The 14,930-nt window shown below is 43.1% G+C and overlaps 1 protein-coding gene across 2 annotated transcripts in view; it reads left to right on the forward strand.

The window, feature by feature from the left end:
• LOC147235096 (disco-interacting protein 2 homolog A-like) overlaps positions 1–14,930 on the forward strand; it is a 93,819-nt gene that overhangs the window by 49,683 nt on the left and 29,206 nt on the right. For both annotated transcript variants that reach the window (XM_086145946.1, XM_086145947.1), the window contains exons 3-10: positions 3,110–3,229; positions 3,323–3,442; positions 6,311–6,580; positions 8,345–8,482; positions 10,707–10,826; positions 13,223–13,420; positions 14,046–14,137; positions 14,395–14,505. In XM_086145946.1, the coding sequence (XP_086002072.1) occupies positions 3,110–3,229; positions 3,323–3,442; positions 6,311–6,580; positions 8,345–8,482; positions 10,707–10,826; positions 13,223–13,420; positions 14,046–14,137; positions 14,395–14,505 (1,169 nt within the window). The remainder of the gene's footprint in view (positions 1–3,109; positions 3,230–3,322; positions 3,443–6,310; positions 6,581–8,344; positions 8,483–10,706; positions 10,827–13,222; positions 13,421–14,045; positions 14,138–14,394; positions 14,506–14,930) is intronic.

A 14,930-nucleotide genomic window follows, 5' to 3' on the forward strand; every position in this document is an offset into this window, starting at 1 on the left:
TGAAATAGTTGATTTTCATAAAGTTATACAATTTCCTACTATTATTTATTACTGTTTTGTTTTACTTGAAACTCTGGCCCAACAATTTCCTTCGGGATTAATAAAGTTGTTCTTATTCTTATTCTTAGTTTAGCTCACAACTGTACTTTCTTGATATTTTAATACCCAGCAAAACCAAAAAAAATACATAAGTCGCATGGCAACACGTTTAGCCGCCGATGCAGATCTGCTTAGAATCGACGATTCGCTCATTGGATGTCACCTGACAAAAACCTTTACCCGGTAAAACCTTCTCATCTTTGTACAAAACGTATTCTCATCATGGTATATTTTCATTTAATCAAATAATATCGGTTTGCAGTTCACTTGCGACGCAACCACATTGTGTTGTATTGCAGGTTAAAATGACAATCAAACCATTCTATCCCATTCCGTGTCACATGTTGTTGTGTTTCAGTGCGAGAAGCTAAACAATCGTTTGGAGAAAAATACCCTCCATCGTGTCTCGTGGGATATTGTTTTTTTTATCTCATCGGTAATGGAATACAATATGTGCCGTTATTTATGTCATTATGTATCGGCGAGAGTGGACGGCGCCGCCTGGGCCACCGCTTCCTCCTCCATTGTGTGTGTGTGTGTGATGTCGTCCCTCAACTGTTCCTAAAATATCTCGTAAGGTCTTCCATTATTCATCAAAGACACGCAGGCAAGGTTATCGGGATGTTTCTGTACGTGTTTTGTCATCAAACTATTGCCTGGTCATTGTGCACGATGTCATTTTTGACAATAATGTTATAATAAAGCTTTCAAATATTGCCCTGGGAAAATTAAGAGACCATTTTTTTCAGGAATTAGCATCTCTACATATCTTACAGTCTTTGGGGTGATCGTCTGAACCAAAGCGAAAGTATAAAAACAATTGCCGCGGTCGTCACTGTCTTCTCACGATAGGACCGACTGGAAGGCAAAAAAAGTGCCGGTGTAGAAAAATAACGATTGGCCTTGCCAGAAGAAATGAAAAAGAAACATTTTGTGCAAGGAAAAGAAGGCTTCAGCGAGCGTCCGGTTGCTTCCAACCTTAAAATTTCCAAGTCCGGATCCAATGGCGAAATGGAAACAGGTTCTTAAAGGCCGGACTCAATCCCTTCGTCAATGAGAAGCAAAGAAGAGCAAGGCTGACGTTTGCAAATCTATCGTAAGGATCGAACCATAGAGGCTACAAGCTACAGCGTCGCACTCACAATCAACCGCGATGCTTCGGCACGGCGACGGGATTGGTCTTCGCGAAGGATACGTGAGGAAACTTGCTGCCTCGTGCTCTGACGATATTCCCCAACTCTGAGGATTTGTTTATTTTTTTTTCCCCATCGAAACAATGCTCCGTGCCAAACCGCTGGGTCTACCAAGGTGTGGACGGCCACCAGATCAAGAGCTGGTAGCGGCCGGCTCCATCTCCAGACCCGAACCCCGTCGAAAACCTCCGGAATGTGATCAGGAGGAAGATGGATGGTCCCGAGCTGTCAGACGAAGCCCAGCTGCTTGAATTGTTGCGGCAGTGATGGCGTAGAGTCGGCCGTCTGCCGCGCGTTACACCGGTGGAGAGCAGGCCAAGACGCGGGAAAGCTGCGATACCAATTGAATTGAATTATTCCAACAAATATTGCTTTCTGAACACCTCCTTTGTTACAACATCAATAGTGTATTGTTTCAGTGAATGTGGGCTTGTTTTTTTTTTTTTTTTTTGGTGCATTATTTGAGGTCTGAAAACATTGGACCTTTTGTTGTTTTTTTTTTTAGGCTAATATCATTTTTAGCAAATATATGCTCGAATTGACTATTTCTGTTCGGAATTTGGGAGTTACGTTGTAGCGGAGCTGTAGTTGGAGCTCCATTAGGAGCGTAAGGTCTTCCATTATTCTGTCTTCCATTTTTTTTTTTTTTTGCATTATTTGAGGCCTTTTGTTGTTTTTTTTTTTTTTTTTTTTTTGGCTAATATCATTTTTAGCAAATATATGCTCGAATGGACAATATTTCTGTTTGGAATTTGGGAGTTACGTTGTAGTGGAGCATATATTTGCTGAAAATAATATAAGCCCAAAAAAAAAAAAAAAAACAACAAAAGGCCTCACATAATGCATTATTTGAGGCCTTTTGTTGTTTTTTTTTAAATGCATAATAATGCATTATTTGAGGCCTTTTGTTGTTGTTTTTTGGCTGATATCATTTTTAGCAAATATATGCTCGAATTGACAATATTTCTGTTCGGAATATGGGAGTTATGTTGTAGTGGAGCTGTGGTTGGAGCGCCAGTGGTTTGCATGAGACAGATGGGAGACCTCCCTGTTAAGCATTAGTTACATAAGGTGACTGAAATTAAAATTTAATGACGTCGGGGTTTAATAACACTTCAAGCCCATGCAGAGCAATGTCAAATGACAGACTGTCTAATGATGTGATTGTTCTTTATGGATGTCCCATGTTCTAATCACAGATCTAATCACAAAAACTTCAGTGAATAGCATTGCAGCTACTGCTATTCAGCTAATCTACTCTTCCTAAGATAAAAAGCCGTCCGGTGTTACGAGCCAGACCATTACAGCTTCAGCTTACTTTAATACAGACTTCAATCTTCTTTCTGCAATTTTAGGATCATCGGTTGCAGCTGTTTTACCCCCCTCCCCCCCGTAACTCCACCAGCTATCATTATTATCAATCATTTGGATAAATATGGGAATTTGGGCTCTGCTTTGTACCTGTATTATACTTTAATAGCCTAATTTTTCTGAAATGGTGGGATTTTCATTTACCTCTTCTGGAAAGCTGGAAGGCAGACGGAAAGCGACGAGAGCGGCCGGATTAATTAAAGTGAACACTTTCTCAACTCAAAGCTCCTGTATTAGAATAAAGCTAGCTAAATAGGGATTACCAATAAGCTTTGGGATACTCGATCACTGTTCCAGCGCAGCGCTCTCTGTCCAAGACACGCCGCAACGCTTGTAATCTCTTTTTTTTTTTTCTTCACAAACTTCAAATATTTCGGCTGTCGAGGACAAGAACGAGATACACCGAAGGACCGTCCTTCCTCCGCTCTCATCTTCTCTCTCCGCAGGTGTAGATCCTTCTCTGCAAATCGACAACCGGATCCAGGCCTCCTCCCAGGCCGTCCTCCCAGGTTCCAAACACAACAAGTCTCGGGCTGCCAACACCAGGGATGAACGCTTCAGATCCGGTAATCACGTCCGAGGGTTTCAAAATACCCGTCCTGTCGTCTCAACTCTTGAGGTTAACCGTGTTTTTTTTTTTTTGATTTTCGTTCCTTTAGATCTGCACACAGAAGCCGTCCAAGCAGCTTTGGCAAAGTACAAGGAAAGGAAGATGCCAATGCCCTCGAAGAGACGATCTGTGTTAGTCCAGTCCTCTGTGGAGGCATGCACCCCGCCAGGTGAGACCTTCTGTCACGGACGGCTCGGCTGTGGCGAAGTGCACGTGGCGTACGTCCGCGCACGTGCTCCATTCCCGACGTCAACTCGGGTTCCCGTGAGCGTCGGTCTGTAGGACGCCGACGGCGTTTAATCCGCTGATCTGAGACGATTCTGCCGACCGATTGCGAACGGCGACAAATATGCGGTTTGATGAATGTGCCTATTCTTTCTGATTATAAAAGACTCGGTTCTCAGTAGTTTGTTCCCAGGCTGACCTTCCCACGTGCGTTGCATAATGGATACATAATCAGATTTTTAACATAGTCTCAAAAAGTTGACCTTTCACTTGTTTTTGTAACAGCTTTTATTGTGCGGGCTGAGCGGGCTGAGCTCAGCGGCATCAGCTGCGGTTTACAGCGTCCAGCGGCTTGTTTTTCTTTGAGAACGTCACGGCCAAAAGCCCGGTTTTTGTTGTCCGGGTTTCCCGGCGTCCTCCTTTCAATCGCGAAGACACCGCCGTAAGATCGGACGGTAAAAGACTTGCCCGAATAGCGCGGCGGTCGCTTTATCGTTGTGTGCCAGAGTCAACCGGTCTTACGGCCGAGTGCCCGGATTAAGAGCTCAGACGGTGAGGTTTGAACACGAGACGGGGGGAACGGCTCAGGTTTTTGTTGAGAGAACATACAGCGCACATGTATAACTTAAAAATTCAACAAAATCGTATATTCATAGGTGTGTGTACACAGTGTGCACACATCAGCGCAGTCCTGCTTCTTCTTTGTCTGGCAGACTGTGAACTTTTATTCACCATATCTACTGTATATTAGTATCTTAATATTTTTGGACCGTACTCTCATTGAAATTTCTTATTTTTCACACTCCAAATTCCTAGTTTAACCCTCGTGCGATCTTAACGTTGTGTCCCACGGGTCAAAAATGACCCATAAGACAATCTTTGTCCCCTAGCTGTTTACAGCCCACATGGAAACATAAACAAAAAAGAAGTATCACTTTTTCTAATTATGGGGTCTCTTTAGGAAAAGTCATAAAATTTCAAGTTGGAAAAAAATAGGTGAAGGTGTTTTTTCTACAGCTAAACATGGTAGTGGGTCACTTTTGACCCGCAAGACAACACTAATAAATAACAAATAAATGCAGAATGTTTCCAGGCTTTCCTTTCCTTTATTGGATTTAATTGGTTCACAAGATGGATTGACCATCCCTGCCTAAATCCTCAGTTTGTCTTTTCTTCACCTCAGGTGTCAACACTTGTTTTTGACCGTTAGCACACTGTTGTGCATCGCTCATCGTGTGCTTTCCGTCCGACTTGCTTCAGCTTGCGAAGGTCGAGTCGCCCATCCTTCCCTCCGGTTTCACCCGGTCGCTGAGATAGCGAGACGGCCGAGACAGACGTAGGAATCATTGAGGGATAAACGTGAAATAACCCCCTGGAGCTCACCTCTCGTTTTGACGGAGCCCCCGGCCCGCCTCAGATGGGCAGTGAGGAGGCTTCGGCGAGGCGATAGCGTTTCGGAAGTGTGAATTTTAATTTCAGCGGTGAGAATTCTTCACTTGGAACGGGCTGAACAAACAGACAAATAATGGTCCGACTGTTTTGTTTTCCAACGATGTCTCATGCTTTATCTGATGAAGGTTGTGTCGTCCACAGTCTGCCCAGAGACTTTCTTAGTGTGTGTGTGTGTGTGTGTGTGTGTGTGTAGCTTCAGTCCTACCGGGCAGGCGCTGCTTTTTTTTCTTACTTTGTGACGGTAAATATTGCAAGGAAGTCTTTCTGGGTGATTCTGAAAGCAGCTGCTGCTTATAACATACAGTTAGTATTTCTTGAATTGATGATGCCCCCTTTGCTTTTTCCTTGCCGACCCCCTTATTTTGCTTAAATCTAAAACTGGCATAGGAATAAAAAAGTGCACTTTACACAATATCACAAATTATTTCTCTGCTTTGAAATTGCTCCTTTTTTGGTGTTTTTTTTTTTAATTTTTTTTATTCATTGTGACCTGCTGCCTGATGCCTTGTCAAGGGAGATGCTGTCGAGTCATCAGTGTTTAAATATTATGAATTATTAACTATATTTTTTGTTAAATTTGACACACAGAAAGAGGAAGATTATCATTATTTGACACTTGACACTGAATGGAAATGCAGAGCCACATTGAGAGAAAGTCAACAGTGTTATCGGTATTGTTGTTGTTTTTTTTTTCGTTGTTTTTTTTTTTTTGAAGATTGAAATTGATTATTTGGTTATATTCACTCTATTGAGAAACAATACCATTTTTCCAACAACACTTAATTATCCTTGACCTGCTTCCCGTTGATTGGTAGAATCCATGCTGGCCTGTCGTCCCAGATAAGATAAGATAAACTTTAATGACCCCCATAGGGGAAATTCCTTTGTCACAGCAACAACATAATGTCAAAAATAAATACAAATATAAATATAAGTAGAGAGACCGTTAGAAGACAGAAGAAAGCAAGACATCCAGGAATAAATAGACAAATAATGTCATTAATTCAACAACAGCAACATCATCAGGGATAATAGTGGGCAACGTAAGGGTGAAAAATAGACAACCGTAACTAAAGGACAATATAAATTGTGTGTTTTATGTTTATGCCATTTGAGTTTCCAAAGCAGTTGAAAAGTGAATCCCAAGCAAACGTCAGTGAAGTCTTAACAACTTCCATGTCCATCAAATCATCGGGCCATCCCCCAAGCTTTAACCGTATGTACGGTCACACGTACATACAGTGTCATCAGCGTATCGACGGTCCCCCGCCTATTTGTTTTTTTTCTGGTGCCACTTTAGACAGACCCATGTTGTTGTCCACTGTTATGACGCTTCCCTATTTTGACCTGTCAAACACAGACACCTCCTCAGCGTCGGAAGACGAGGGCTCATTGCGCCGACAGGGACGTCTGGCCACTTCCACGCCCTACCAGGGCCACGGCCACCCGGCCGTTGAGCACTGGTTTAACCGCGTTATCCAGGGTTCGTCCACCTCATCCTCCGCGTCATCCACCTCATCTCACCCAGGAGGGAGATCTGTCACCACAACCAACAGCACTGCCCACGCGGCCCTCAACGCCAACGCCACAGCTACCGCACTGGCCGACCTAATGGCACACACCCATCTAGGTCAGTGACACACACTCAGTATCACTAGCCGTCACAAATTGGTTGGCCCATGTGTATCTTCCTATCCCTTGTTAATTGACGCGACACTCTGGTAGCCCAGAGTTGACTTGGTACCAACGGAGTTCGGCTTAATATTATGGGTAGACCCGGTCTGGTTAGGAGCTGTCTCTTCAAGGGGGAATGAGTTTACAAGCGTCCGACCCCACCCCCAGAGTATACTCGAATGTCATTTTGACTAATATAAACGGAAATTTGGGAGCTAAATATAATTGCAGAATTCAGCAGAGGTCTCGGTCATACAAGTCTTGCGACCCGTGACGGGCTTTTTGTTTTTTTTTTTTGGTATGAGTTGACTTGGACATTATTTCTACGACTGTAGCTCAAATCCAGAAGGACAGCGATGTCCTCGTCCGCTGCTGCCGCTGTGGCCTTATCTCTCTCAAGACTCATAAAAGCATTTAACAAGGCAAGACAAAGACAATAAGCGGCAGAGTTTTAATTCACATCTTTCTAATTAGCTGTCTTTGTCTGCCATCTCATTGTCATTCAGCCATGTGAAAGGCTTCATAGTCCCTTCGCTGTCGATACTACTCATTCCACATCCCCCCCCCCGCATGTGTCACGGTCTGGAGTCGGTGGATTTATCTCCGCCCGGCTCTCGGCCGCTGAGGTGTGAGATGGCGTCTCGTTCGTGCGTGAGCCTTGTTCATGTGTGTCCGGCTGGCCGAAGGCTATCCTGCAAGGATTGAGCCGTCTGATTCCCGCCCAGCTTGTTCCGACTCAAGGTTGTTGTCATAAAGTAGCGGCCATTGCCGGTGCTGAATGGAGCTGTAAATAAATATGCCGTATAATCCTGCGCCTCCTGCCCGGCCCTTTTTTTTCTATCAGTATGACATCAAGCCTGGGCATTATTTTTTACATGCTTTTGACTGTCATGACAAACAAACCTTGCAAAGGCTGTTTACAAATCACACATTCGTAATGTGTTCACGTTGTGATGCACGTCGCAGTTTGAAGGATAGATTTCTGGGACGGTTTGCCTGCTCTTCATAGTCCACCCAACTCACACACCTGTGGTTATCTGTTCGCTTTGACTGTATTTACCGACTTTAACTATTTTTGTTTGTTTGTTTAGAAGTTTATTAGGACAGTGTACAAATACATTAAGCACAGAGGCAGAGATGTTTGTACCAGATTATAGCGCATAGCTAATTTCCATCCGTAGTCCTGGACAATACAAATATAAAACTGTATAAAATAGACAATATATATAAAATATACAGATAGGCAATAAAATATAAAACTGTATAAAATAGACAATATATGTATAAAATATACAGATAGGCAATAAAATAACTATACAATATATAAACAGGCAATAAAATATGTATTTTGTAAGTTGAAAGTGCTATTGTTGTGATATTGTTACTTTGGTCATCTGGGGGCCATCAGATGTTACCCAGAAGGGGTCAACTTTGTAAGTCACAAGTATTGAGCTAAGCATAGATAAACCTCCTGGTCGCTAAGCTATTAAAAATCAATATTGTCAATGTCTTACAATCAGTTGCATCTGTGTTTCATATTAGCGTTATTGATCTGGATGAGAGGTTAGCAAGAACGCGAGGGGGGCATCAGGCCTTCATCATGTCCTTGCATTGGCCTGATAACCATGTTATTCAGGCGTTATTGTAATCTTTTTTTATTTTTTAGCAATAGCCCTAAGTAGACTTTTGACCTTTTAACCCCAACACCCACCCACCGCAGATAACCACACAGCTCCCCCCGATGTGACGGGGCTATCAGAGTGCTCCTCACTTCATGCAGAGCAACCACAGCTTGCCTCGGTGCGAGGCGTCTCTCGTGGGTACAACCACCACACCAGCATCATGGAGACGGCAGATGGTGAGTTTCCTGCGGACAGAGATATACCCACACACACACACACACACACACACACACACAGGAACACAGTCACCTCCAATTTTCCGTTCACCCCTGCTGTCTATCCCTCTGTCTTCTCCTTAACTCAGTCTGCCTATCAGACTGGCACAAGCTGCTGACTGACCCTCTAGTTTCCATGGTTACACTGCACCTCTTCCCTGCCCTTGGATAAACTCTCCAATAACCATTTCCCTATTTTCATTTTTTTTTTTTTTTTTTCAATGAAATCATATTATAACATGCATTCATTCTCATTACTGTGGTTAAATGGAAGCGATGCCACGAGGATAAGGTCATTAACTATGGGCTTATTCAGGAAAATTTCAAGAAGAAATGTTACTATTTTATAGAAGACATACAAATTAGTTAATTGCATCAGTGCCATTCATATTAAATCGCACGAAATCACAACCGATGTGACTCAGCGTGTCAGTACATTTCTCTGACACGCGTCACATTGCCTGACATTAAACTTCAGCAAATCCTAGCCTTACAAATACTCGTTATCCTAAAATATTTCCTTCTCAGCTGTTAGTTTGCATCTTTGCAAAGGTTTCCCTCTGTTTCACGCCTGCGTTCACACAGGATTGTTTTCACCGCCGTCCAGATGTGTCTCTCCTCCAGGCTGTGGGAGGAAAGGTGAAGAATCCTTCTGTTTAAATGATGCTGGTATTTAGAAGTGTTTCTTTTATTTTGTGGCGCTCTGACGTATGTGCACGCCGCCATCTGTGAGTTTCTGTCGGTGTTTCTGCCTTTGCCTCCTCCTCCTCTTTAGCTCTAGCGCTCCTTACAATTGTGTTTATCAAAAACGATACGCGGAGCAACATTGAACTTTTCATTTCTGTGGACGACTGTGTGCGTGTGTGATTATCAGAAAAATAATGTTTTAAAGCAGAGTCTAACCTTCAAGGCTCTCACCTCGAATCGATGTTGAAGCCTTTTTTTTTTTCCCCCCGGATCGTGTCATCGTTCATTTGCGAATACTGAGCGTGATGACTGTCTGCTTGTTCAGCTCGTGACGTTTCAACAGAATCCCGTCGAACGCCGGGGAAAACAGGCCACGCCGTGTTTTTTTCGCGGTTTGTCGTTGGAACCAAACATTTGATCGTTATTATAAAGTCCGGTGATATTTTTCCCACTCGAGGAAAGGTGTTGGATTTTATTTTGTTATTTTTTTTTTTTATGTCACAAATAGCGATGGGTTCTGTCTGATCAGCCGGGATATAAACGGGCTGTGATTGGACGGTTCCCTCGGATGTGGTCGGTGTTTTGTTTTTTTTTAGTTGGCCCATCATTTGCGAACGTAGTCGACCCCAGATGTTTTTCTTCTCTTCCTTGCCTCGATATTCACTTGTTTGCGCGAAGATCCTCTCCGGAGTTTTGAATGGGATTTCTTTTGCAGATATGAGCTAAAAGCGAGGCTAACGGGAACTTATTGTGTTTTCACTTGCGGGCGTTGGCTTGTCTGATGTTCTTTCATCTATTTTTGATAGTGTTTTATAGATCATGTTTTTTTGTTTGTTTTGTTTAGAAGTTTATTAGGACAGTGTACAAATACATTAAACACAGAGGCAGAGATGTTTGTGCCAGATTATAGCTCATAGCTAATTTCCAATGTACAATGTGTATAAAATATACAGATAGGCAATCAAATACCTATGCAATATATAAACAGGCAATAAAATATGTATTTTGCAAGTTGAAAGTGCTACTGTTGTGGTTTTGTTGTGATATTGTTACTTTACCCAGAAGGGGTCAACTTTATAAGTCACAAGTATTGAGCAAAGCATAGATAAACCTCCTGGTTGCTAAGCAGCGGGCTATTTTCTCATTTATTTAGCTTTTAAGGCATAGTTGTGATTACAGACCTCCCGACGGCCCCTTCAGGATATATTTGAGGTCTGCGTTGTCGTCGTTCCCTGAAATGAATCTTCTCCTCCGTCCTGCTCGGACACCGAGCTAACCTTTTCTGTTTTCTCCTGTGATCTGGCTTCCCTTCATCCCTCTCCTCCTCTTCATCTCATTACATCCTTCGATCGATCCGTCATGCCGTCCGCCGATCCACGATATCAACTGACATTTTCATCATCTTCCCATCCGTCTTATTTTCTTGACCATCATTTTGGTTTATTTCCACCGCACCCCGTTTTCCTCCCGTCCCTCCTTCCCCCGTCTCTTTGTGTAGGTGTTCCGGTAAATAGCCGAGTCTCCTCCAAAATCCAGCAGCTGCTCAACACCTTGAAAAGACCGAAACGACCGCCGTTGCGAGAGTTCTTTGTGGACGACTTCGAGGAGCTTTTGGATGGTAAATCGGCATTGATTTAATTCCTTTTTTTCTTTGTTTTTTACCATGAATAATGTTAACCTTGTAAAAATGTAAAGCGTTCCGTCCCGAGTTCGGCCTGCTTATCAGAGAACGCTCGTCCGGAGGATTTCTTTTTTCTTTTTTCTCGGCACGACTGTTTATTTATGAAATTCCTTCTTCGCCGTTTTAATTGCCACCGTGAACCTCACCTCAAGCCACACCTTGCAAATAAACAGTCAAGGTACAGTTTTAGATCGCTGATTGTTTTTGTACTACTTTGCGGAGTCGAGGACCACCAGGTGTGCTCAGGGAGTGGTCAAAGGGCTTCGGAAACACACACACACACACACACACACACACACACACACACATATGTGCGCACACTGTGGACCAGCCCTCTCTGACCATTTCCTCCATCCAACCGACCCGCAGTGGTTTTGGGTGGTAGTTTGCCAGGCTGAATAAACATCGTGCAAATGAAAAACCAGCAGGATAAGTAACAGATCAGCAGGTAATTGCAAAGCCGCCCCTGATTTTGGAAGAGACGACGTGTCGCGGCAGACTTCTGTGGTCGGGGCGGTGGGAAAAGAAAGTCGGTGCTGAAATGGGAGCGGGTTGAACAATATCATTCCCTGCTAGAGGTGTTTTGTTTGGCAGCAATTAATGTAGCCCGCTTAGTTCAATAATTCAGAGTTCCACTTATTTTCTGTTTGCAGAGGAATGCGGGGGAACGGAGAAAATCGATGGGGGAGATGGAAGTCAAATCGGGACTCAGGTGGACGACAGGAGGGAAGGGACAAAATGAGAAAGTAGAGCTTTTCCAAAAGCATTAGTGTTTGCTTTCTCGGTGAATCTTAGGGAAGCAAAGATAAGGAGGCACAATAATGGACCCTTAAAAAACAAAACAAAAAAAACAAATTTTTCCCCGTCACGCCGATCTTGCTGTTACACAATGTGAGCCGCCTTTACCTCACAGCATCCCGACATGAAAAATGTATGATTCATACATTTATTATGGCCGAATGCATCTCCGAAGTAAAAGACACTCACTTAATGTCCGGGTGTTCTTACGCTTTGGCATCGGCGTATCCAAAAACGCCGCTTCGAAACCGGCCTTCTGCAGGTTCCACGCGCCTCTGCGTCCACGTGACGCTGCGGGTCTTCGTGTTGCACTGTGCAGTTTGTTGCAGTGTGTGTTTGTTTGTCATCAAAATGGAACACCTCGCCTCTTCCAGCTCCCGCCACCCTGTAATATTTTATTTCTATTAGTGCGAGTAGTGCAACCCGATGACGTCTGTGTCGAGCTGCAGTCGAAACCAGAACGAAAGCGTTTCGTGAAGGAAAGAATGAACGTTCGCAAAGATTTGTTTCGCTCTCAAATACAAGATCATCTGACGAGGATGTTTGTTTTTTTTAAGCTACGAAACTATGTTGGCGTTTTATAGGAGTACAAAGTAAACTGACCAACTTTTAAACGAAATACTGCGAGCCATCACATGTAAGGTTGAATGAAAAAGACGTCATTTTTCTTCGCGTTTAAAACAGAAATGAATAGTAAATTGAATGGAGCTCGGTGCAAGAAATAAATTAGACATTCATCAAATACATGATGTCAAGTCAACTTTCAGCGCTGGGGCTTTTGGAGATAAGAACTTTTTACAAACTATGTGTGAGCAAGGTTGTATTATTTCAGTGTTTCCCAACCGCTGTGTAGTGAATTAACCTGTGCATCTGTGTATCAGAGTGATTAGTGACGCTTTGCAGGATACATTTTTAAAATAAAAAGTACCTGTATCTGCGTAAACAAACAGGCAGCATTGTTGAAAACTACCAAGACGAGTGAGAAAGCAGTGAAATCTTGCTATAAAGTTGCTGAACTCATCTCTAAATCCAAACAGCAAAACATTAATACGACCCGTCGGAAAAATCATTGTAGAAGAAATGCTCGGCTCTGGCGTTGATAAAGAAATAGCCAGTTCTCTCAAATAATACCATTTTCAGACATATTGATGACATGTCTTCAGACATTGAAATAAGTGTTCTGGAAAAGTTGCACATCAGTGGGAAATTTGCATTGTAACTTGCCGAATCTACAGATATTAGATACATTAGATTTCACACTGAGTAAATTGAGACTACGGTTTCATTCTAATACGTTAAAAACTGTTTTTGACATATTTATTCGGTGGTGTGCCGTGTGATTTTTCGAATGTAAAATATGTGCCGTGGCTCAAAAAAGGTTGGGAAACGCTGTATTATTCAGTGTCAGACATCTGCAGGGCGGCGCCTCCCCTCCAATGAGAACACGTTGCCGTTGTTATTCCACGCCATATTGCACTCGTTTACCCGCCGACCGCCCTCCGAATAACGTCTCCTTCTTTTCTCCTCCAATTTAGTCCCGCTACCGGATCCCAACCAGCCAAAGCCAGAAGGCCAACCAATGAGTCCCCTTGAAGGAGAGCCTCTCGGGGTGGTCTCCAACTGGCCTCCCTCCTTGCCGGCCGCCTTGCAGCGCTGGGGCTCCACCCAGCCCAAGAGCCCCTGTCTGACAGCGCTCGATAGCGCCGGCAAGCCCGTCTACACGCTCACCTACGGTAGGAGGCGACTTTTGATGCTCGGCTCACAATTGAAAAGGGTGAATCATTACCGTCCGTCTCCATCGATCGTCAAAAATGAAAACACGCTTCTTCATTTCTCTTATGCGATGGGAACTGTCACCATGACATTTTTGGGTTCCTATATTTGATATGGTTTGTATGTTGACAACTATGCCTGGGCGTATAAAACGTGTCATTTGTGCAACTGTATATATACATATCATGCATATCATGCATATAAATATGCATCATGTACATAATATGTATATCATACATACATATATGCATATGCAAATCATATATGTGCATATATACATATGCTTATAGATATATTTACATATGCGTATGATATACATATGCATATCATTTATAAATATGCATTATATACATAATATGTATATCATACATACATATATGCATATGCAAATCATATATGTGCATATATACGTATGCATATGGATATATTTACATGTGCGTATGATATACATATCATGCATATCATATACAAATATGCATCATGTACACAATATGTATATCATACATACATAAATGCATATGCAAATCATATATGTGCATATATATGTATGCATATAGATATATTTACATATGCGTATCATTGCAGGTAAACTATGGACCCGCTGTCAGAAATTGGCCTACACTCTTCTCAACAAGCTGAGCACCAGGAATGAGCCTTTGCTCGTTCCCGGAGACAGAGTAAGTCCCGAAAATGAACGCTCTCCGCTGCAACCACTTGTCCAGAACCAGAACCAGCTGTAAATAGAAATGTAGACTCCACTATTTTATGACTGAATATTGAATTGGAGCAAGTAAATGGCTGGACTTGCTTATCGAAGAACGTAGTGGTGCAGACTGTCCACTGCAACGGCTTTTTAGCGCCGCGTGACGAGCACGGCGGCCAAACGCGCCGGTCATATATGCCAAAGGCTGACTTGTCCGTGATATATTCCTAGGTGGCGCTCGTGTTCCCCAACAACGATCCGGTCATGTTCATGGTGGCCTTCTACGGCTGTCTGCTGGCCGAGCTGGTGCCCGTGCCCATCGAGGTGCCTCTGACCAGGAAGGTAACGTCGGCCCCTCGATGGGCCTTTGTGACCTTTCCCAAGAGCGGGAGTGACCCCTGCTGGACGTTCACCCCCCGACCCGGCCTGGGGTCGGCAACCCGCGGCTCCCGGTGGCTTTTGAAAAGAATTAACGAGTGTTTCATTTTTTTTTTTTTTTTTTTTTACATTTCAGTTGATTATGGCAATCGTGTGACATTTAAATACATGTTAAAATATATAATGTGCGACTGCACGCGCCAGTAAAAGGATGAGGACGGCGTTGTTGGTTCGCTGCTGGTGGATAATTGAAGTTCTTTTTTTTTTTTTCATAAATACAAGAAAGACTCAAATAGACATTGAGTATTTTGCTTAAAAGCAACATTCAATCCAACTTTTTTTTTTTTTCGTAGTTCAAAGTGATTTGTTGCGTGCGGCAATATCATCTT

Source organism: Fistularia commersonii, chromosome 4 (genome assembly GCF_037954325.1).
Source record: "Fistularia commersonii isolate RoL2024-O1a breed Wild chromosome 4, RoL_Fcom_v1.0, whole genome shotgun sequence".
NCBI lineage: Eukaryota > Metazoa > Chordata > Actinopteri > Syngnathiformes > Fistulariidae > Fistularia > Fistularia commersonii.